This window comes from Vicia villosa, linkage group LG2 (assembly GCF_029867415.1).
Source record: "Vicia villosa cultivar HV-30 ecotype Madison, WI linkage group LG2, Vvil1.0, whole genome shotgun sequence".
In the NCBI taxonomy this organism is placed as follows: domain Eukaryota; kingdom Viridiplantae; phylum Streptophyta; class Magnoliopsida; order Fabales; family Fabaceae; genus Vicia; species Vicia villosa.
This window is the reverse complement of record NC_081181.1, coordinates 20,059,935-20,083,210: the sequence shown is the minus strand read 5'-3', so window position 1 is coordinate 20,083,210 and position 23,276 is coordinate 20,059,935. Positions and strand designations below refer to the sequence as shown.

The following is a 23,276-nucleotide window of genomic DNA, read 5'->3' as shown; positions in this document are numbered from 1 at the left end:
CGAACCCCGGACATTCTGAAACATTCCAATCAGATATACATTTCGGAAGCTCGAACCCTGAACATTCTGAAACATTCCAATCAGATGAACATTCTGGAAGCTCGACCCCCAGACTTCTGAAACATTCCAATCAGATGAACATTCTGGAAGCTTGACCCCCAGACTTTTGAAACATTCCAATCAGATGTACATTCCGGAAGCTCGAACCCCGGACATTCTGAAAGTTCCAATCAGATGAACATTCTGGAAGCTTGACCCCTAGACTTTTGAAACATTCCAATCAGATATACATTCCGAAAGCTTGAACCCTGAACGTTCTGAAATATTCTTATCAGATACACATTCCGGAAGCTCGAACCCTGGATACTCTGAATCTCTACACCAGTTCCACAAGAACGACGCAAGCCAGACGCGCCTAAGCGTCAATTCACCAAAATTAACATGTCATTAGATCAGGCGTTGCAACGTCTGTTGAAGGCAGGAATGATTACTGTGAGGGATCCTCCTCAACACATCAACACTTCCTCTGCTAAACACAATCCAAACATGCGATGTGCCTACCATTCCAATAGTCCCAGGAAAGATACCAATAGTTGTTGGGCATTAAAGAATAAGATCCAAGACATGATCGATGATGAGGAAATTAAACATTCCTGAGACCCCCAATGTGATCACTGCTCCCATGCCTAATCATGACGAGACTGACTAATGTCTAGAAGGATGGATTATTGGGTCATTAGCTTTGCTTTCATTTGCACTTTTCTTTCTTGTTTGTTTAAACATTCGGCTCATGATAGACATTATATGTTTTAATAATCATCATTAGTGCATTGCATATGTTTGTCTTGAATTAATCATTTCGCTATCACTCATATTTAAACTTTGTTTTTACTTTGCATATGTTTTTGTGATACTCGAATCCTGCTAAAGCTGTAGGCCTTTTGAAGGAGGATGACGAAAACGATACCGCAACCTCATATAGTATGCTTTCGAACGGACTATGCTGACGATGTACAGGAATTGTTTCAATTCCTAAACAGTGGAGATATAAGGACGTTAACCCCTCGTCAACCCCTTTTGAGCCTAAGGAGTAGAAGTTTCTTTCTTGTACAATTTAACCCTTAATCATAACCTGGGGCAGGGTAGTTACTCAGTTAACTCAATTATACTAGTTGTTGCTTACACAAATAATGATGGGTCCCCGCAACCATTAAGTCAGACAGTCAACACCCATCAAAAGAAATGAAAAAAACTGTTAAGTCAAAACCTACAAAGGAGACTTATCAAAAATCGAAACATCCCGCTGACTGTAAGCTCAAAACAAGCAGTTCAGGCAAAAGTTAAGGATAACAAAATCAAAGAAGAGGTCGCTACAAATCCTCGACAAAAAGAAAATAATTACAAAAAGGGATGACTGCCTGTCCAAATAAACTTTCGTTGCTTTATCCATCATCAAATTTCAATGTTACGACGTCAAGCTTTGCTAAAGCTGAAACGCAAAGTAAACTGAGCATAGGATCGAAGAACATCACGAAGAAGGGAATGGGTATAAATAAATTTTTGAGCTATTACCCTTTGTTTCTTAAACCATGAACCAAGCCACGTTACAACCCTTGAAAGTCCTAACTGAAGCATGATTAGTTCGAAAGCATACTGTCACCAAAAAGGTATCCCGACTCCTTAAGGTTTACCACAAATGCTGAGTTGATATTTAGTTTTTACAAACATCACGTTGTTACAAATATCATGTCTTTACAAATATCACGCTTTTACATCTCCTGTTTTAACGGTTTTCAAAAAAACTCAAGACAAACGTGTGCATTGCATCTCATGAATTCATTATTAAACAAATTGTACTACATAATTTCAAATGTTAGCAACAGAAAAAATTTGCACAGGGTATGACTAATGACTCAAAGTTATCCCGATCAACCAAGATTACTCCAAGAAGCAATGTCTCCTACGTATACAAGGGGCACGACACGTTTTGCCCAATCAATTTGGGGCAATCAAGTCAAGATTCCAAGAATCTCTCAAATGCCAAACAGTCAAAGGCATACATCCCAAATGGGTTTCAAATTAATTCCCGATCTATCTGGGGCAATCAAGTCAAGATTCCGAGAATCTCTCGAAGATGCCGAAAATCGGTGGCATGCATCCAAGTAGATCCGAAGCTACTTGATCGGTCACGATTCTCACTATGTTTTTGTCACTTTCCTGATGATAATCCAGGTATTTTGCACTGCTTAATGTCATAGTGTAGTCTTTTTAATCTGTTTAAGTAATTATGTTTGTGTTTGCAAGTTTTATCCGTTTATTAGTTTTCAAGTTTATTTTCCCATTTTATGCGTTGGTTTAGTTGTTTAATGGTATTTCAGACCTAGGAGATTCTTCACTCGACCCAGTGCAAAAAATGTCGGAAGTAAAGAGCAAGACAAAGAAGAAAGGAGAGAATCAGTGGTGCAACACGGGCGCCCGTGTTGAGTAACACGACCCGTGTTGCTGGGCATGCAAGCAAGAAGCAAAAGTGGAGAAGCAGTGGTGCAACACGGGCACCCGTGTTGCCTAACACGACCCGTGTTGCTGCTAGTGAGCACAAAATCTTTTTTAAAGGATCCAGAGTACCAACACGGGCACCCGTGTTGCCCAACACGACCCGTGTTGGCTTGTTACGCTGATTTTCATGTTTTTATGATTTTTACTCAAAAAGTGATCCAGAAGGGCGTTTTGGTACTTTCCGACTTAAAAAGAAGGGTTTGCAATATATAGTGAAGGATGGAGAAGAGAAGGGGTATCTTTTACACAACCAAAGAAATTGAATCTGAAGCAGAGCAACATATGAGATTATTGGAGAAGAGAGATCATTCATGAGCAAGAGCAATTGAAGATCACAAATTCCCAAATTATCTGTAATGTTTAACTTTGATACTTTTGAATTTATTTTGAACAATATGAGTAGCTAAACCCCCCTAATGCTAGGGGGTGTCCCTGATTTGGTTTGTAATGACTTTGATATTTTGATTTGATCGATTTCATGTTTATGTTATTCAATTCAATTTTATACCGTTTTTAATGCCTTCTTTATCGGACCAATAAAGATTGTTCTATGATTAACAATTTGCCGGCTCGCAATTGTTAAGGTTTGTATTAAATTTAACCAAAGTAGATATCACCTAGGACTAGGGATACCCTATGGTCACTAAGAACTCTTGATAGAAAACAAGCTTGGTTTTATCTGATATCTCTAAAGACTTAGGATTTATAGATGAAAAACCAAAGGTTTGCCCAATAAGGATTTAGGGGCAAACACTCTTAAGATTTAGTAATTGAATATCATGAACTTGTAGAAAAGATCTCAAATAAGGATTCAGGGTTATTACAGAGCAAATTACACACCTTTCCTAGGCATTTACTCATATTAGTGAAAAAAGCTTAAATTTACTTTCTGCTATTTTTATTTTAAATTTAGAAACTATAACTCAATCAAAAACACCAGTTGACTTTTTATTTAATTGAATAATTATAAAACTTATATTCCAACGCAGTCCTCGAGATCGATACTTGGTTTTAACCTTTTATTACTACTTCGTAAAAATAGTACACTTGCTATTTTTCCGATCAAGTTTTTGGCGCCGTTGCCGAGGAATGCCAAATATAAGTTAAATAATAATTCAATTGAATTTTTGTTGCTCTGCAACCAAAATTTTATTTTCTGTTATTTGAATTGCTCGTACTAATATTCATATAATCTTTGTATGCGAGGTAAGGCCTCAGCTGAACTTCTTTTTGACGCAGAACCAGAAAGATTATTTCGAGCAAGACGCCGAGAAGCTAAACAAAGAGAACTGGAAGCAAAAGAAGAACCGCTGATAGTTTCAGATTCTGAAACAGAGAAGACTAATTCAATCCATTCTGAGCATTCAGATTCTGAACCTGAAACTATGACCGAAGACCCACCTCCTGTGGAAAGGCTTTTAGGTGATTATGGAAGAGCAAATGTACCTCTTGGCCGGATGACAATTGTTAACCAACCGGTCAATGTTGCCCATTTTCAGCTACACCCGGCAACAATAAGACAACTAGAAAAGAAATCGTTCTCTGGAAGAATCAATGAAGATGCAAATAAGCACTTACAAAGGTTTCTTACTATGACAACGTCATTAAAGATAGAGGGGCATTCTGAAGAAGCCAAGAAATTGGTGATGTTTCCATTTACATTGTCAGACGATGCTGAAGAGTGGTTTTACTCTTTACCTGCTGGAAGTATCACAACTTGGCAACAAATGGAGACAACATTTCTGAATGAATATTTTCCAGCTTCTGTGTATATCCGCAAAAGATATGATATAGTCAATTTCAAACAGAAGGAAGGAGAATCACTTGGAGATGCATATAAGAGATTCAAGCGGTTGTTGGTGGCATGCCCTACTCATAACATGGATGCAACCGAACAAATGCAGAATTTTGTGAATGGTCTTAAGCTTAAGACTAAACAACTAATTGACACAGCTGCTGGTGGTTCAACGAATTTTAAAACAGCCACTGAGATAAAGAAGACCATTGATGCTATTGCAGCAAACGAACACTTAGAGCTGTATGACCGCAGTGTAAATCAACCAGAAGGGTTAGTTGATTTGAAGTTAACGAATCAAGTTGTTAAGATGGAAGAGCAGATCGCAGCTGAATTTGAGCGTAGAATAAAACAAATGGCTCTTGAAAAACAAACGGTGGCTCAAGTTCAGCCGGTTCAACCGATTCAAGCAGTGAATTGTGAAATATGTGGAGGACCTCACTTTGCCGTACATTGTGTGGTAACAGCCCAACAGGTGGAAGAAATCAACTTTTTGAAACAGAACAACCCTTACTTTAATACTTACAATCCAGGGTGGAAGAATCATCCGAATTTCTTATGGAAAGATCAACAAGGGAACGTTCCAAAACAAGGGGCTGCTCCTTATCAAAGTCTTCCACAACAACAACAGCAATATCGGCCACAGCAACAACAACCATATCAACAACCTTATCAACAACCTCAACAACAATTTCAGCAATAAGGGCCAAGAAAAGCAGATTGGGAGATCGTCATTGAAAAAATGGCTGCTCAAAGCTCCCAATTTCAAGAAGAAATAAGAAGTAATTTTCAGAATACAGGAGCATCTATTAAAAATCTTGAAATTCAGATGAGTCAAATAGCACAACAATTGGCAAGTCCTCAGCAACCTGGTGCTCTACCTAGTGCCACGGTTACGAATCCCAAAGACCATAATAATGTGAGCGCTATAGTAACTAGAAGTGGTAAAGAGAAAGAAGTTGTAGAGGAGAGTATTGAAGAAGGAGAGCCATTACTTGAAGTGGATGTAGAAATAAAAGTGAGTGAGGCAGAAGTGGAAGACTTAGGTGTGTTGGAACCAACAACTAAAGGGGTATAATCAAATAGCGGTCGCACCAGAAGATCAAGAAAAGACGGCCTTCACTTGCCCGTTTGGTATTTTTGCCTATAGAAGGATGCCATTTGGGTTATGTAATGCTCCAGCTACTTTTCAAAGATGCATGCAATCCATCTTTGATGATATGCTTGAAAAGCATATGGAAGTATTTATGGACGACTTCTCGGTTTTTGGTAAGTCTTTTGATAATTGTTTAACTAATCTTTCTCTTGTGTTAGAAAGATGTCAACAGACCAACTTGATCCTCAACTGGGAGAAGTGTCACTTCATGGTGCGTGAAGGTATAGTGTTGGGTCACAAAATTTCCCACAAAGGAATAGAAGTTGACCAAGCAAAAATAGAAGTCATATCAAAGCTACCGCCACCAATGAATGAGAAAGGTATTCGAAGTTTCTTAGGGCATGCGGGTTTCTACCGCCGGTTCATAAGAGATTTTTCTAAAATAGCTAAACCCTTAACTACTCTGTTGGTTAAGGACAGGGTCTTTAATTTTGATAATGAGTGTGCCGTAGAATTTGAAACAATTAAGAAAAAACTAGTTTCGGCACCAACTGTTGTGGCTCCAGATTGGTCTCTTCCTTTCGAGATCATGTGTGATGCAAGTGACATTGCAGTAGGGGCGGTTCTAGGACAGCGTAGGGACAAATTGTTACATGTTATTTACTATGCTAGTCATGTTTTAAGCCCTGCACAGATAAATTACGCAACAACTGAAAAAGAGTTGCTAGCTGTTGTTTATGCCTTTGATAAATTCAGGTAATATCTGTTGGGTTCCAAAGTTATTGTTTACACTGACCATGCTGCTTTGAAGTATCTTTTTGCCAAACAGGATTCTAAGCCAAGGCTTCTGAGATGGATCTTACTCCTTCAGGAGTTTGATGTGGAGATTCGTGATAAAAAAGGATGCAAAAACACAGTCGCAGACCACCTTTCCCGAATGTCGCCTATCGAGGAAAAAGAGGAAAAACGCCCAATACAGGATGAATTCGCAGATGAGCATATCCTTGATGTTATTGGTGCACCTTGGTTTGCCGATTATCCAAATTATCTGGTAGGTGGGGTAATTCCAGAAGATTTTGATTCTAACCGCAAGAAAAAGTTTCTACATGATTGCAGGTTCTACTTATGGGATGACCCCCTCCTATACAAGAAAGGGATAGATGGGTTTGTCAGAAGGTGCGTACGAGAGGAGGAACAAAGGGATGTGCTAAAAGCATGCCATGACTCAGACTATGGGGGACACTTTAGTGGAGATAGAACTGCTGCGAAAGTCTTACAATCTGGGTTATACTGGCCGACCTTATTCAAGGATGCTCACCATGTTGTTCGAGAATGTGACAGATGTCAAAGAACAGGGAACATCTCAAAGCGAAATCAGATGCCTCAGAAAGCTATGTTGGAAGTAGAACTGTTCGACTTATGGGGGATTGATTTTATGGGACCGTTTCCACCGTCTTTCGGGAAGAATTATATTTTGGTGGCAGTTGACTACGTATCAAAGTGGGTGGAAGCTGTGGCCTTGCCCACCAATGATGCGAAAGTGGTGGTGACTTTTCTCAAGCATAACATTTTCTCTAGGTTTGGAGTACCCAGAGCACTAATCAGTGATGAAGGTACTCACTTCTTAAATAGACTAATGGAGAATTTGCTGAAAAAAATACAATGTGAAACACAAGATCGCCACCCCATATCATCCTCAAACAAGTGGGCAAGTCGAGGTTTCTAACAGGCAAATAAAACAAATTCTGGAAAAAACTGTTAGTGCCTCTCGCAAAGACTGGTCGATCAAGTTAGATGATGCTCTCTGGGCATACTGAACAGCATACAAGATCCCAATAGGTATGTCTTTGTATTAATTGGTGTATGGGAAGGCATGTCACTTACCGCTCGAACTCGAACACAAAGCGTTTTGGGCCACCAAACTCCTAAACTGTGACTTTGTGAAAGCCGGTGAAGCTCGAACAACTCAACTTCATGAATTGGAAGAGTTCCTCAATCAAGCATACGAGAATGCCAAAATCTACAAGGAACAAACAAAAAGATGGCATGATCAGAGGATTCAGAAAAAGGAACTGCGGGAAGGTCAATTGGTATTGCTGTTTAATTCCAGGTTGAAACTATTCCCTGGAAAGTTAAAGTCACGATGGTCAGGACCATTCCTAATTCACAAAGTATTCCCTCATGGAGCAATAGAATTATAAAATCAAACCAACGGGGATACATTTAAAGTGAATGGACAGCGGGTGAAGCCGTATTATCAAGGACAAGAAAGTGGTCTAATTCACAGTGTTCGTCTTATAGGATAAGATGAACGATCGTCGAGCCAAGCGACGTTAAACGAAGCGCTTCGTGGGAGGCAACCCGCAGATTTTCCCTAATGTATTCTCGTTGTTTTCTTTTTGTGTGTTTTTTTTAATTTTTCAGGAAAAGCTAGTTCTAGTGGTGGATACAAGGGGAGGAAAGACAAGGAAAAGTGAAAAAGCAAAAACTTTGTGAAGTGGAACCAGGGGTGCAACACGGGTGGCCGTGTTGTAGAACACGGGCCGTGTTGCCCCAGACGAAAAATGAAAAAAAAAGGAAAAGAAGGGGTGAAAACAGTGGAGCAACACGGGTGGCCATGTTGCACAACACGGGCCGTGTTGCGTCCACTGGGAGCAAGCATGTTTTTCAAATCCAATCAGTGAGGCAACACGGGTGGCCGTGTTGCGTAACACGGGCCGTGTTGCCTGTACGTGAAATTTTTTCAAATTTTTTAAAAATGGGCCCATGGACCCCACCCATCCCACCTCTCTTCTATCCAATCAGAATCGATTCCCTCTCCTATATCTCTATTTTCTTTTTATTTTATTTTCTCTTTCTCTCATAAACCTTCTTCTTCAACCTCTCTCTCTCTCACCAAAAACCTAAACCTCCATTACAACTCTTCCCTAAAGCTTCCAACTTCTCCTTCTACACTACTCAAAACCCTTATCAACCTTCACAAAAGTTGTTCTACTCCTCACCCTCTCCAACCCTACGGTAAATTTTTATCCTAATTCATCAATTTTTCGTTTTGAATTTTTTTCTTGTAGGTACACATAATGCCACCAAAGAAAAGAACCAACACGGGTAAGCAAGTCGCTGAGTCTGCAGGCACTCGCAAAAGGCCGATCCGCCAATCCAACCCTCATGACATTCTCTTTGAGGACCCTAAGCATCACCAAAGATATTTGGCTTATGTCAAACAGAAGCTCATTCCCACAAGGTATATCTGTGAAAACACTATGAATACCCTAGGCATTAAAACCGAAATTGATAGGCTATTTCATTCTGTGGGTATGCTGGAATTTATGTATATGGAGGCACCATCCTATGAACGCCTCACTCTTGAGTTTCTAAGCACAATAGAGTTTCATTTAGAAAGAAAGTGGAATGGGTCTATTAAGTACTTCTTTGGTACTCTTAAGTTCCGCATGTTTAACCAAGCTCATGAGTTAACCGTAGAGGAGTTAGGGGGTGTCCTCAGTTTGCCCATCTATGGACCGGGGGCTGTTCCGGATGAATTCCCGGGACAACAATTTTGGGGCGATATCACGGGATTGGAGGCGTATGTCGCCGCGAGTGCTAAGTCCTCATGGATTCAGAATCCATGTATTCGCTATGCCCAGAAGGGTCTTGCATACACTGTATTTGGCCAGGGTGATAGTCATGGCGTTGCGACCATGAGGGAACTCTTTTTCCTCTATGCAATGCTCCATCATGATGTGCTTAATGTCGCCGCGTTCGTGGCTGATTTTCTAGGCAAAGTAGGTCGTGCCTCGTCGGGTGGAATTTCTGTGGGTGGTCTTATCACCCAAATTGCGGTTCAGTTTGGTTACAAAGAATTATTGGACACTGACACTCCTATTGCAGGTAAAACTAAGATTGATATGGAATCCCTTATTCATCAATCCATGATTACTATTTCCAATGGTGGCTATTGGTTGACAAGCAGAAGTCGATTCTTGTTTGAATTACCTGACCCGGCAAAAGCCAGCACGGCTAATCGTGCTAACTGGCTCTACACTAATGTCGCTCCGGAAGGAGACGACCAATATGCTGATTTTGATGCAGGTAATCAAGGAGACGGTGAAGACCCGACTCAGCATCAGTTCCCACAGGAGCCCTCTCATTTTAACACCTATGGTTCAGGATCTTCCTCTATGGCTCCGAATCAATGGGAATGGATTCAATCTGAAATTGGGCATCTGCGAACTGAGCAAACCCGGCAAGGCGAGGAGCAGACCCGACAAGGAATTATGATCACTGATATGCATGAGATGATGCAACGTCTGATGTTGCAGTTTCCTCCCCCTCCTCAGTAGGTCCGGTATGTACCTCTCACGCTTGTACAAAAACATTGCGGACAATGTTTAGTTCAGGTGTGGGGGGGAGTTCTATTTATCGCTTTTAGTAGTTTCTTTTTTTTATTTCGTATTTCTTTTAAATTTGTCAGTACTTTATGTTAGTTTGTGTGTTAGCTATGACATGTCAGTGCAGGATGCTGATATTGTTAGCAGGACAAGTGATGAGAACCGGAGATAGTGAACCAAATTGCACCCCACAGTGATGAAAGGAACCCCCAAAGAGTTAGTACTGTTGAACTTAATGATTGGACGCACTTTTAAGCTTTGGACCAGACGATAGACTTGTAGAACTGATGAAGCGATAAAGTTAGACCATACAAGAAGTGTTTCTGGACCCTGTGAGCTTGACCAAACATGGTGAAGATCATAAAAAGCCAAATACAAAATCATCATGAGAGTTGTCAGGTATGTCATCGTCACTCTTGGTTTGTGTACGTATTTGTCGGAATTTCTAATGCACCTGTTTACACACTGAGGCACTTGTTTGTTTTACACCTGAGCCTTTCAAGCTAACCTTTTCACGTTATCCCTTGTTCACCCCGTTTGAGCCATACAGCCTTTTGTTTGTTTGATTACATGCATGAATTAACCAATAACCCAAACACTTCCTTACCCTGCTTAGATAAGAGTTGTTATGGTTGCAAGCTGTGAAACAATTTAAGTTTGGGGTCGGTACACCGAAATCAGAAAAGTAGGTAAGTGCAAAAGAACCAAAAAGAAAAAAAAAGAGAGAAAAAGAAATGATAAATACAAAAAGGGGCACTTACCTATAGGAGAATTTGATCTGATAATAAAAATGCGAAAGAAAAGAGATGCTCAAAGAAATACATGAGTAGTCAGTCAAGGATCTTAAGAAACGGTGTCCGACATTTGTGATTGTGAACTTCATACTAACACAGTGAGCGAGATAGTAACTCTGATTCTAAGCCAAAAGCCACTAGTTCCCCCGTTTGTTTGTTCATCCCACCTTGTCCCTTAGCCCCGTTACAACCGTAAAAGACCTCAAAAAGTGTGTTTCTTGTGCGTAGGAGATGAAGATAAATGTTATACAAACCTATGAGCTGACTTTGCATGCCTTGATCATTGAGTGCAAACACTTTAACCCGAGAGTTTTGGTGAGAGTGTGAATAAGCTTACAGGTAAAAAGACACCTCATTGTGGAAGTATAGCTGAATCGCTAAATTCAGGGAAGAAGGAATCAATTGAAAGGCCAACAGAAAGAAAGTTGCGAAAGATCTCAGCAGTAATGTGGTAAGATATCTGCGGATAATTTGGGGGACCCTTGCTAGTTTCTCGAGCATCACTTGAGGACAAGCAATGAAGTAAGTTTGGGGTTGTGATCGGTCACGATTCTCACTATGTTTTTGTCACTTTCCTGATGATAATCCAGGTATTTTGCACTGCTTAATGTCATAGTGTAGTCTTTTTAATCTGTTTAAGTAATCATGTTTGTGTTTGCAAGTTTTATCTGTTTATTAGTTTTCGAGTTTATTTTCCCATTTTATGCGTTGGTTTGGTTGTTTAATGGTATTTCAGATCTAGGAGATTCTTCACTCGACCCAGTGCAAGAAATGTCGGAAGTAAAGAGCAAGACAAAGAAGAAAGGAGAGAATCAGTGGTGCAACACGGGCGCCCGTGTTGAGTAACACGACCCATGTTGTTGGGCATGCAAGCAAGAAGCAAAAGTGGAGAAGCAGTGGTACAACACGGGCACCCGTGTTGCCTAACACGACCCGTGTTGCTGCTAATGAGCGCAAAATCTTTTTTAAAGGATCCAGAGTACCAACATGGGCACCCGTGTTGCCCAACACGACCCGTGTTGGCTTGTTACGCTGATTTTCATGTTTTTATGATTTTTACTCAAAAAGTGATCCAGAAGGGCGTTTTGGTACTTTCCGACTTAAAAAGAAGGGTTTGCAATATATAGTGAAGGATGGAGAAGAGAAGGGGTATCTTTTACACAACCAAAGAAATTGAATCTGAAGCAGAGCAACGTATGAGATTATTGGAGAAGAGAGATCATTCATGAGCATGAGCAATTGAAGATCACAAATTCCCAAATTATCTGTAATGTTAACTTTGATACTTTTGAATTTGTTTTGAACAATATGAGTAGCTAAACCCCCCAATGCTAGGGGGTGTCCCTGATTTGGTTTGTAATGACTTTGATATTTTGATTTGATTGATTTCATGTTTATGTTATTCAATTCAATTTTATACCGTTTTTAATGCCTTCTTTATCGGACCAATAAAGATTGTTCTATGATTAACAATTTGTCGGCTCGCAATTGTTAAGGTTTGTATTAGATTGAACCATAGTAGATATCACCTAGGACTAGGGATACCCTATGGTCACTAAGAACTATTGATAGAAAACAAGCTTGGTTTTATCTGATATCTCTAAGGACTTAGGATTTATAGATGAAAAACCAAAAGTTTGCCCAATAAGGATTTAGGGGCAAACACTCTTAAGATTTAGTAATTGAATATCATGAACTTGTTGAAAAGATCTCAAATAAGGATTCAGGGTTATTACAGAGCAAATTACACACCTTTCCTTGGCATTTACTCATATTAGTGAAAAAAGCTTAAATTTACTTTCTGCTATTTTTATTTTAAATTTAGAAACTATAACTCAATCAAAAACACCAGTTGACTTTTTATTTAATTGAATAATTATAAAACTTATATTCCAACGCAGTCCTCGAGATCGATACTTGGTTTTAACCTTTTATTACTACTTCGTAAAAATAGTACACTTGCTATTTTTCCGATCACTACTTCACAATCAACATGGGGCATCATACTAAGTACTAGGGGCATGTCACCCATGGTACACATCTCATAAGGTCCTCGCGAGGCGAATCTCTTCAAATTCCCTAATAGCTGGGGCAAAGCTATGCAAGGCATGTTCAACACTTCAATCAATACTCACTGGTGTTCCAATCAATGCGAGTCCAAGAATGGCAAGTGTTATAACCACCAGGGGCAACGTTTAAGACACCCATATCTTCCTACAAAACCGGTTACACAGGATCATATCCCCACAGGGTAATCATTAAGAAGATACTCTCAAATGTTCTCGTCCTAACAAAGACTTAGTTCCTCAACTGAGTTTACATCTTCGACACTGCCGATTCTTCGATACTATTCTCTTCTCCAGACAAGGTCTTTCATCTCTCTTATCCCCAGTTAGGGTACATCAAGATCAGTCATTCAAATGGCTCTCATCCCCAAGCAGAAATCATAAATCCCTAGCTACACATCTTCAAAACAAGATCAAATATCCAAGTCACAATGATACAAAGATTTATTTTCTCAAAATAACATCAGTCATACATCATATACATCACATACATATTCATACATTGCATACATTATTTCATGATAAACATACGGGTTCTCATTTATTTGGAGAAACTCGCCACATAATACATGCATCATGACATTGCGTATTTCTAACTTTGTTTTCAGGTTCCGCCGCGACAAGCATTCCTCTCAGATATAATCGAGCTGAAGATTCATTCTAACAAGCCTTTTTACATTCTAAAACTTCATCAAATAACTTATCAACTCTAACAAGCAAGCATTCTCTATCAGATATGGTCTAATGTATGACCCGTTCCGGTATTCTCAGTCAGATATGGTCTAATGTATGACTCGTTCTGGAATTATCCCTCAGATATAGTTTAATGAATAACTCGTTCTGACATCCTTCATCAGATATGGTCTAATGTATGACTCGTTCTGGTATTCTCCTTCAGATATGGTTTAATGAATAACTCGTTCTGATGTCATACTTCCAGATATGGTCTAATGTACGACTCGTTCTGGTATCCTTCCTCAGATATGGTCTAATGTATGACTCGTCCAGACACCCTCCAACAGATATGATCTAATATTCTCCTTCAGATATGGTTTAATGCATGACTCGTTCTGACATCCTCTATCACATATGGTCTAATGTATGACCCGTCACAGTATTCTATTTTCAAAGATCTAATTCTCTCATCACGAACGATGCTGACACGATCAATCTCCAACAAATACTTCTCAACAAATTGGACTTAGTCTAACGCACGACTCATCTTTCAACCTAATGCACGGTTTTCCAGACATCTACGGATGCAATTTGGATCTGATCTAACGCACGACTTATCCTTCAACCTAACGCACGGTTTTCCAGACATCTATGGATGCAAATTGGATCTGATCTAACATACGACACATCCTTCAGCCTAACGCACGGTTTTCCAGACATCTGCTGATGCAAACTAGATCCAGTCTAACGTACGACTCGTTCTAAAAAAGTATAGTCTAACATACGACTTACTTTGACGCTTACAAGGGATTCAGTCTAACATACGACTCTATCTAAGTCTATTCTTCAGAAACGGTCTAACGTACGACGTATTCTGACTCTCAAGTTTCAAGTCTATCAAGCTGGATGGCATCTTCAAAGCCCATCTCCGACAAAAGTCCCTACTTCAGATAGGGCAAATTTCTTGGTATTCTAGTGTTCAGTCATCTTCCACCTTCAGATACCGACTGGCATACAAACCACTCTACATCTTAAGGTTTAAGAAAATTGAACAGGGGCAGCTGTCATACCCCAAAATTTGCCCATACTATTTCTCCCGTTCAAACTCATATCAAGGTACAAAGCTCAAAGAACATTCCTTCTAAACAAAGTTTCAAGAAAATAGGGTTTTTGTCGTTCTGAAGAAAATCAATGGATCAAAAGCTCTAAGACATCCCATATGGTTTATGATATTTCAAACTATCTCCATGACAAATTTCAGGTCTCAATTCAAAGATTGGTCACTCAATTGCTTAGAAAGTCAACAGTCGACTAGTTTGACCTAAAAGTCAACTATGGTCAAAGTACAGTCAAAACTCCTGATTTTTTGTCAACATCCTTATTTTGAAGTATCATTCACCATTTGATCAAGAGTTGATCATGGTTCATCAAGAAAAGATCAGAAATCAACAAATTCAAAAGTTTCTAAATTAGGGTTTTCATAGGAGAAAGTCAACTGAACTTTGACCAGCCATAACTCCTACATGGAACATCAAAAATTTTCCATATAAAGCTCATCTTGAAGGAAATTGAATTCTCTGCAATTTTGTCTCTCACAAGCCAGGGCCAGAAATGCGCCATTTGGGAGATATGAGCCAAAACATTACAGGTCCTCCAAAAGGTTAACAAAAAGTCATCTTTTTCAAAAGCTCATAACTTGAACATGGTAAACTCAATTGAGATGAAACCAAAAGGGAGGTTTTAGAGTACATCTTGAGCTTTCCAAAAAGTCCTAGAACACCTTCATAGGATAAAAATTGAGAGAGATATGAAGTACACAAGTTGGCCAAATTTCAAGAAATGCGTGAAACCCTAATTGAATAATTGTGTGCTTTTGGACTAATGGGCTCAAGTTTTGGACTTCAAACATACATATGACTCAAATAAGGACCCATAAAACCATTCTTATGTTTTTGGCATTTTTATTTTTATTTATTTGAATTTTATTCATTTAAATGCAAAATAAATTAAGAAAAATCTCAAAAATAGTGAATTAAGCTATGGGGCTTTGTTTTGGATCATGTGAAGGCCCAAGAATCACTTTGGAGACCAGCAAATTTCGTTGGTGCATGGTTTGGATTTATATATTTTAATTATCATTGATTTTTATACAAATTAAATCAAGAAAAATAAAATAACTATCAATTTGATGCATGAGTTGATTCCTTCAATCAAATATCATTCTTGGGACTGAAGCAAATCATATATATTTGATTGGAAAAGATTGAGGAAAAAATAGAAAGTTTTTACAAGATTTTCAATCAATTTTTTTTTCAATATTTCCAAACTAACAATCACATGATTTCTTTCCAAACTAATTGACCTAATCTTCTCCCTTATATATAGCACAACACACACTCAGCAAGGGGGACAATTTTGGAAGCAAAGGCATTAGGTTTCATGTTGCAAGGTTCTTCTCCAAAACTAGGGCGTGGATAATTTCCCTTCAACGGGAAGTGGTAGCCGATTTTCAACGAAAATTCTTCTTCTTGGAAGTGCAAGGGACAATCCCCAAAGGTCCACGAGGCTAGCAACACGTTAGAACAAACCCCCCACGGTTACACCATTGGTAATGTTTCTTTGATCTCAAATGTTCTCTCCACGCCATTTAAACCGTCCCTATGCATACCTATCTGTTTATTGCATTGCTTAGATTCAGTTTGACACTTTATCAGTGAGATTTGACGCAGGAATGCTAAGACACCATTGTTAGGGCACCGAGCTCTAGAAGTTCTTATCTCCGTATACAGTCCGCTTCAGGATGAACCTAGGCCTCCATCGAATTTGCAATAGGCTATTTATGTGATATAGGCGCTTTGTTTTTCGTTCAGATCACTCTTTTTGCAGGTTACCAATTTACAGGTCATTGCTACGAAATAATCGTAGCTAATCCGCAACGAAAATGAAGCAACTTGTCGTAGATTTTGAAAGACCAAACAAAGAGGAACATGAACAGTGGCTGGAGTATGTGACCACGCGTGTGGTGCATGCATTGGCCAGTCAAACGGTCTGGTTTTCTCTCTCTGCATCCATTGGTCAGCGTTGGGGCCCATGTTGACTGGTTTGAATTTCCCTTCATTATTTTGATTTAGTATATTTTGACTTGCGTTGGTAATAATAACAAAACGGAAGCGCAATTCACATGGTAGCTGGTATTTCTGGTTATCCCATAGAGGCGGGTTCGATCAATGAGAAAGGTGTTTATTTTTCTTATTTTCTTTGACAACGTATGCATACAGATCCTGCGTGTCTCATTCACAGGCACCTACCATACACCCTCGATGACAGCCATCAGATCATTCTATTACCAGATCCAATGCACTAGAAGATGATGTTCCACCATGGAACCTCACAAGCACATCACACCCAATTGCAGCTAAGTGTTTTTTTTATTATTATTTAGTTCAATTACACAATTCTTTTTATTTTAGTTTTTCTCTTGTTTTTATTATCTTCTTATTAATTATTTTTCCTACAAAATTCATATTAATTAAATAATATAATATTTTGATTATTTATTATTTAATCGAAAATTCGATTTTTCTTGCAACATTAAAAATAATTTATTTTTAAATTGGTTTTTTAGCTAATAACTATTTTAGGGTAACAACTGAATTTTAGGCTAATTAAAAATCGAACGTAGCTAACATTATTTACAAGATAAATAATTGAACTTAATCACGTGATTGTTGCATCCACACACCTTTAGGGTAATCCCTCTTGTTGCCCGTTGCCTTATCTTGTTGCCTGTTGCCTTATATTGTTGCCTTGTTGCCTTAATTTCGTTGCCTAAAAATAGTCAAGTCCCTCGATTCCGAGGATACCTAAAGCAATGTTGCCCGTTGCCTTCAAAGTTATTGAAACTCCCTCGAGGTTGCCTTATAAAGAATAATTGTCCCAATTGCTAAGGTATCCTCGCATGATGCCTAAAAAGATAAGATGACTATTATATCCTTCCCTTAGACTACCTGTCCTCTTTATGGCAAGGGACAGTCTTATGGCGAACGATATCTCGATGACCCTTCAAACATCCAATTGAAAGACTTCCTGCCCTCTTATGGTATGGATAGACCCTTTCGCCCGAAAAGCTAAAAGAACGATCTTTCAAAACTTAGGGTATTTGCTACTAATTGCTTGCTCTAAAATTCAAATTACTTTTCACACCTCTTTTCAAAGGATATTTTCAAAAAGACTACGCTTATTTACAAGCTAAAGTTCTTCTTCGAAATCTTTTCTTATTCAAAGTCTTTTCAAACAAATTCAAACAAACAAAGTGAGCTAAACAATTAAGAGCCCATGGATAACCATGGATGCAAAGGGTGCTTTACACCTTCCCTTTGTATAACTTACCCCCCTGTTTACGGTGATTTCCGGTAAACAACCGCTAGTCTTCCAAACTATAATAAATATGATTTGGTTACTCGTAGGATCGACTAGATTGATCCTAGGACATAGTCAAAAAGGTTGTTATTCATGATAGTTCGAATTATGTCTATGGTTGGCTTGTCTCGAAATAAGAAATACTTAGTCAAAGAAATAAAGATTAGCAATCACTTTGTTATACACGTAAATATAACATCAGCGAAGGGCAAGATAAAGATAAAATATAAGACAAAAACTGTAATGTGCAGGAATCTTAAAGTGCAGAAACTTAAATGCTTCGAAACTAAATAGAATGAAAATAAAGAGTGCAGGAATCTTAAAGTGCAGAAACTTAAATGCTTCGAAACTAAATAGAATGAAAATAAAGAGTGCAGGAATGTAAATGACAGAAAGTGAACGAAATGCAGTAATATTAAAAGATACTTGAGTAAAGAAAGATACAAATGTATTTAAAATGGTGTTGGTGTCATACGTACATTTCTCAGCGAAAACTCGTTCTCTTAACACTTGATACTTGAGCAATATGTGAGTGATTTGTACAAAATGAACACACGGAATCCTAATACTAAGACCCTTATTTATACTAATTTCGACCCTAACGGTCCTACACTAATCTGATGCCAAGTTACTCACGAGAATCCTTCGGATGCCATCTGTCTTTGTGCAGTTATAAAAACTACTTCGAAATTCAAATCCTCCCGCCTGAACCCTCTTTCGACGCGTGGCAACGTAATCAGAATCGAGAATGCCACGAAAATACGCTAAGCTTCAGTACTTTACATATTTCGTAAAAATGTTTAAGTCCCAAAAGATGATTCGTTTCGAATTTAGCTTTAGTGCTAACTGTCTCCTTCCTAACTTAAACCATCATTCTCGAACATGGCCATCAGTAGCCATTTTTTATCTCAAAAGATGGTCATCAGTAACCATCTTCCTTCGAATTTCAAAACCTTCAAAGGATATTTTTCCCAAACAAAATCTTTAGCTAACAAATTGCCCCCAATAAATGCCTGTTTCGAAGACAAGAGAAATAGGTGTTTCTTGTTATAACGAGATTTCGTTTTACTTACTTCTTAGAGTTCCAAGACCATTGACTGACGTCATAATCATTTATGACTCTGTTTCCAAAACGTCTTGTCATTTTCAAAGATGTCTTTTCATAACTTACATTCCCACGTTCTGGTCTTACTTCATGATCATTACTCCTATATACTAGGAGTAAAGCTAATAATTATTCGACCGCCGTTGGATTAAATCAACGCCTGCCGCGTGTCTCTTGGCTTTTACCCAAAAGATTTGAAGGGGTTTCCGTTAAACCTTTAAATACTTGAACTTCTACCTTCATATAACTTTCACTTCTATCTCCTCATTCTCTCCACAGAAAAGAACATCTTCGGTTACATTCAAACCCAATTCCCAAATCAAACTCATCCATGGCGTCTTCTTCAAATGTTCTTCAACCCGTTCTAAAACTTCAAAATCCTACGCGGACAGGGAATCAAGAACACATACCAAGTCCAAATACTGCAGAGGCGCGCGCCATCTATGCTTCTTAGGTAATCATTCCCTTTGAACTTTCTAGAAAAACTCATGCCTTCATGGGTCCTTTACCAGGAGAAAATAACTCCTCTTTGAATAAATTCTTTCCTGCTTATTATAAAACTAGGCCTTTAGTTAGCAAGAATAAGATAGACGATGAAGGTCACCCAGTCTCAGCCAACCCTGATAGCCCAAAAGAGACCTCAACTGAAACTCCTTTGGCCTTAGAGAAAATTAGGTTAAACTATGTAACCAATTTTGTGAAGGTCTTTAGGTCAATCCCTTTAGCAAAGGATCCTGAACTGTATTATGCTTGGCTAACGAAGGTAGAAAAGCAAAAAGCGCCTTTCTGGAAACAACTAGGGATTTATGATTTAATCCAATTATCCAAAACAGGCTTAGAATATAACCAAACCATGCTAGTAGCGTCAGTTTACTTCTGGGATACTTCTCACAATACTTTTCACCTTCCATGCGGGATGGCTACCCCTACTCTCTTCGATGTAGCTGCCATTACAGGGCTTCGACCAACTGGGGAAACCTTCGACCCTAATTTCATGGATACTGAAACCATCAATTTTAATGAAGCAACACTCACCTATACTGCCTTCATTGAACAATATCACAACGAAACGGACCCAGACGTTTCTGACGAAGAACACATAGCTTTTCTAGCACTTTGGCTCTCGAGATGCGTCTTTTGCTCTATGTCCATACAAGTAGCAAAAAGATATCTTTGCATGGCTAACCAGTTAAATGCTGGGATAAAGTTAAACCTAAGCCAGTTAATTCTAGGATTTCTTTATGAGAATCTTGGTGAGGCAACGGACCTTGTTAAGAACTACAAAACAGGATCTCTTCTTTTCGCTGGTCCTTTCTGGCTGTTGCAACTATGGCTTAATGCCACTTTCGAGGCTCACCTCCCATATAAAAATGTTGTGGACGAAGAAAGTGCAGCCATAAAGGATCGAACAGTGGAAGGAACCAGATTGGCTTACCTAACTCCATAGGAAGAAAGTGGCAAACTTCGTGAGACCTTCCTGGCATTCATAATGATGTTCGCTGAACGTCATCAATTCACTCCTTCTATGGCTCCATTCGTACAACGTAAGGTGGGTCCCGAATGGTTTACTCGAGAATTTCCAGCAACTTCTTCTGATCAACAAGCTGAATCTATAGCCATTTGGGAAGCTTTCCTCACCCCAAAGCTGTTATATCACCGACTTCGATCTCCAAAAAGTCATTGCTGTCTCCTTTGCTATCAACCAAATCTGGTTGCAAGACAATTTGGGCTGGTTCAACTCAAACCAAAGTGTTTGTATGACAAAAGGAATCACATGTGTCTACACACTTCGCATCTGACAGAAGATGAATATGAATCAAAAATCTCCCGATATGTTGGCATCACCACTTTGTCTCCCGTTTCCTTCGAGCCTGCTTTTTATTCTACCATAGATTTTCATCAATGGTGGACAGAATATTATTCTACGCAAATCTTCGATGCTGAAAGCCTTACTCGGGAACTAACTGCAGCTTTTGCTGATGTGCAGGAGAATTTCCAGAAAGGTACTTCGACTCATATTAAAGAAATTCAAGCATTTCAAAAGTTCTTTGAAACTATCTACATGCCTGATGACCTTAGTCGGACCGTTCGTGAGGCTGCAGTTACTTTACGTGAAAAGTTTTCTGCTAAACTGGATAAGTTGAAATTGCCTACGTCTGTTCGACCTGAACTACGTTATAAAGTGGCTTTCGAACTTCATCCTCCAAAATTTCCCCCACTTCCTAGTGCTGATTTTGGGGTGGCCTTAAGCCCTCCTTTTCCAGACTGGTTTGTGTGTGGGAATCTCATAAAAACTCTTCAGGAAGAATCTAAAAAACGCGCTGAACGAGTGGTCCCGACTAAGCACACCTTGGATACTTTCAAAGGACATCTTCATATAGATCTTGAGCATGTTCGCGTTTTGACTCCAATACCTGAAGGTTGGGGTTTAGACAATCCTTTGACTAATTCCTCCTTTTTCATTGAAATACTGATTTATATTTTGTTCACAGCTGTTGCTCGAAAGAGACAAATCAAGGAAGCCCCTGTACAAAAGGGTTTTGGAACTTCGAGGAACACCAGGGTGAGTGGGAGTGACTCTGTCACCACTGGCAAGAAGCCTACGGTACATGAATACCTTATATTTTAGCTCGTGAAACTTAATGAATGTCACTTACTTGACTTTAATATGTACTTCAGAGCTCGAAACCTCCAGCGCCTTCGAAACGAAAAGTTCTTCCAACAGCCGACTCGGACGATGAAGATAAATCTCCTCCTCGCACCAGACAAACGATAAAGAAAAGACAAAAGACTGCCACCCCTTAAGCCAAAGGAAAGGGATCTGGGACTTCGAAGCTCACCTCTTCGAGTGACAAGGTATCTTCTGAGGACTCACCCCTAAAGGCTGCTAGCACTATCCCCATTATGGAGAGTCATAACTCTAGTCCAGACAACATTCCGACCAAGCTATTTTGGGTTTCACCATTTAACCATTTCTTTACATTCTAATTCTAATGATTAAGCTCACATTTTTACCTTGTAAATGTAGGATGATGTTGGCACCGCTACTTCTGATCGCAAAGCCTCAAGTTTACATATAGACCTTGACAACCTTCGAGGTAAATGTCCGCTCGTTTGAATGATAGATGGACTTTTCTGCCTTTTCCTCCGTTTTGACCGACTTTAACTGTCCATCACAGGTGTTTCTCAACACGAACCTCATGTGCTTTCTCCCGTTCTCGAAGACACTCAACCTCTTGCAACCATTATTCCGACTGCGTCTGTTGAAGAAAGCCATTCAAATGATGAGTCTCCACCCATACATCAAGATGAAACTATGGAGGAAAATCCTCAATATTCGAATAGTGGTAACGCGGCTGGACAACCAACTGGCAGCGAAGACACCATATCTGAACAAGATGCTGCAGAAGAAACTTCCAAACTGGCTACACCTGGTTCTAATGAAACTTCGAACCTTGGAACCACAGTCACTCCTGGGACTACTTCGAAGCAAGCCCCTGCGATGCCTACTCCCTCAGAACTAGAGCAACTCAAGAAGACTGATCCTGTGAGCTTCCTCAAGACCATGATGAGTATCGATAGCGCTTCGTCCCTTGGAACTCCTCCGACTGTCTTGGCAGGTGCTGGTGACAAGGATGATACTCCTAAACTCCTTCATCAGATAAGAGAAAGGTTCTTTGAAACCAACCTCGTCGAAGCTCTCAGCAAGGATTCCACCAAATATTATGGTCTAAACAACCCTCTGAAGAAAGTGGACCTACTTCTTGTTCCAGTGGAAGTCTCGGAAGTGATTATTTTATTGAGTTCTCTGATTGAACAACTCCAATCTAATCTCCTTCGAAAACGGGATGTTGACGCACAGCTCACAGCAAAAATGACTTCTCACAGTTCTTCATGGGAAGCTGCTAACGATGCAACGAAGAAGGTTGAAACCCTTAAGCTCGAGCGTTCGAAGAACCAACGAGAATATGAAGAGTGTGAGACAAAAACCAAAGCATGGAAAAAAGAAATTGAGCAGCTCAAAGGGAAGATAAAGGATGCCCAGTCTCGTCAGGTAGAACTCCAGAAAACCAATCAAGATGAATTAACTGAAGTGGCGCAGTCAGGGATTCGACATTTCGAGACGGCACAGCAGCTAGTGCCAGAGATCGAAGAACTGAAAAGACAACAGGCATTGATCGAACGTCATATGTCCTTATGGGAGATCCAGTACTCGAGGATAAAAGATAACCTTCCCAAAGATTTTAATTAGTTGCTTCGAACCTTGTACTCCCTTTTGTGCTGCGTACTTATCTTGTTTTGTAATCAAATTTCTCCAAGAATATATTTATATATATATATATATATATGCAACTTTATCTTTCAATTTTCCCACATGT

At 39.3% G+C, this 23,276-nt stretch overlaps 1 protein-coding gene across 1 annotated transcript; it reads left to right on the top strand.

Annotated features, from left to right (window-relative positions):
• The first annotated feature begins 5,093 nt into the window (after positions 1 to 5,093).
• LOC131648682 (uncharacterized) lies at positions 5,094 to 7,924 on the top strand. The gene is made up of 4 exons (XM_058918417.1): positions 5,094 to 5,423; positions 6,277 to 6,473; positions 6,564 to 7,060; positions 7,872 to 7,924. Exons 1-4 carry the CDS (start codon positions 5,094 to 5,096, stop codon positions 7,922 to 7,924), a joined length of 1,077 nt encoding a protein of 358 aa, XP_058774400.1.
• The last annotated feature ends 15,352 nt before the right edge of the window (positions 7,925 to 23,276 follow it).

What these genes read in the sequence shown, in the direction of transcription:
- LOC131648682 (XM_058918417.1), top strand. Translation starts at nt 5,094, where the DNA reads ATGGCTGCTCAAAGCTCCCAATTTCAAGAAGAAATAAGAAGTAATTTT. An exon ending in TGGAACCAACAACTAAAGGG is followed by an intron (nt 5,424 to 6,276) that starts GTATAATCAAAT and finishes TTTGCCAAACAG; the next exon opens with GATTCTAAGCCAAGGCTTCT. An exon ending in AGCACTAATCAGTGATGAAG is followed by an intron (nt 7,061 to 7,871) that starts GTACTCACTTCT and finishes TTAATTTTTCAG; the next exon opens with GAAAAGCTAGTTCTAGTGGT.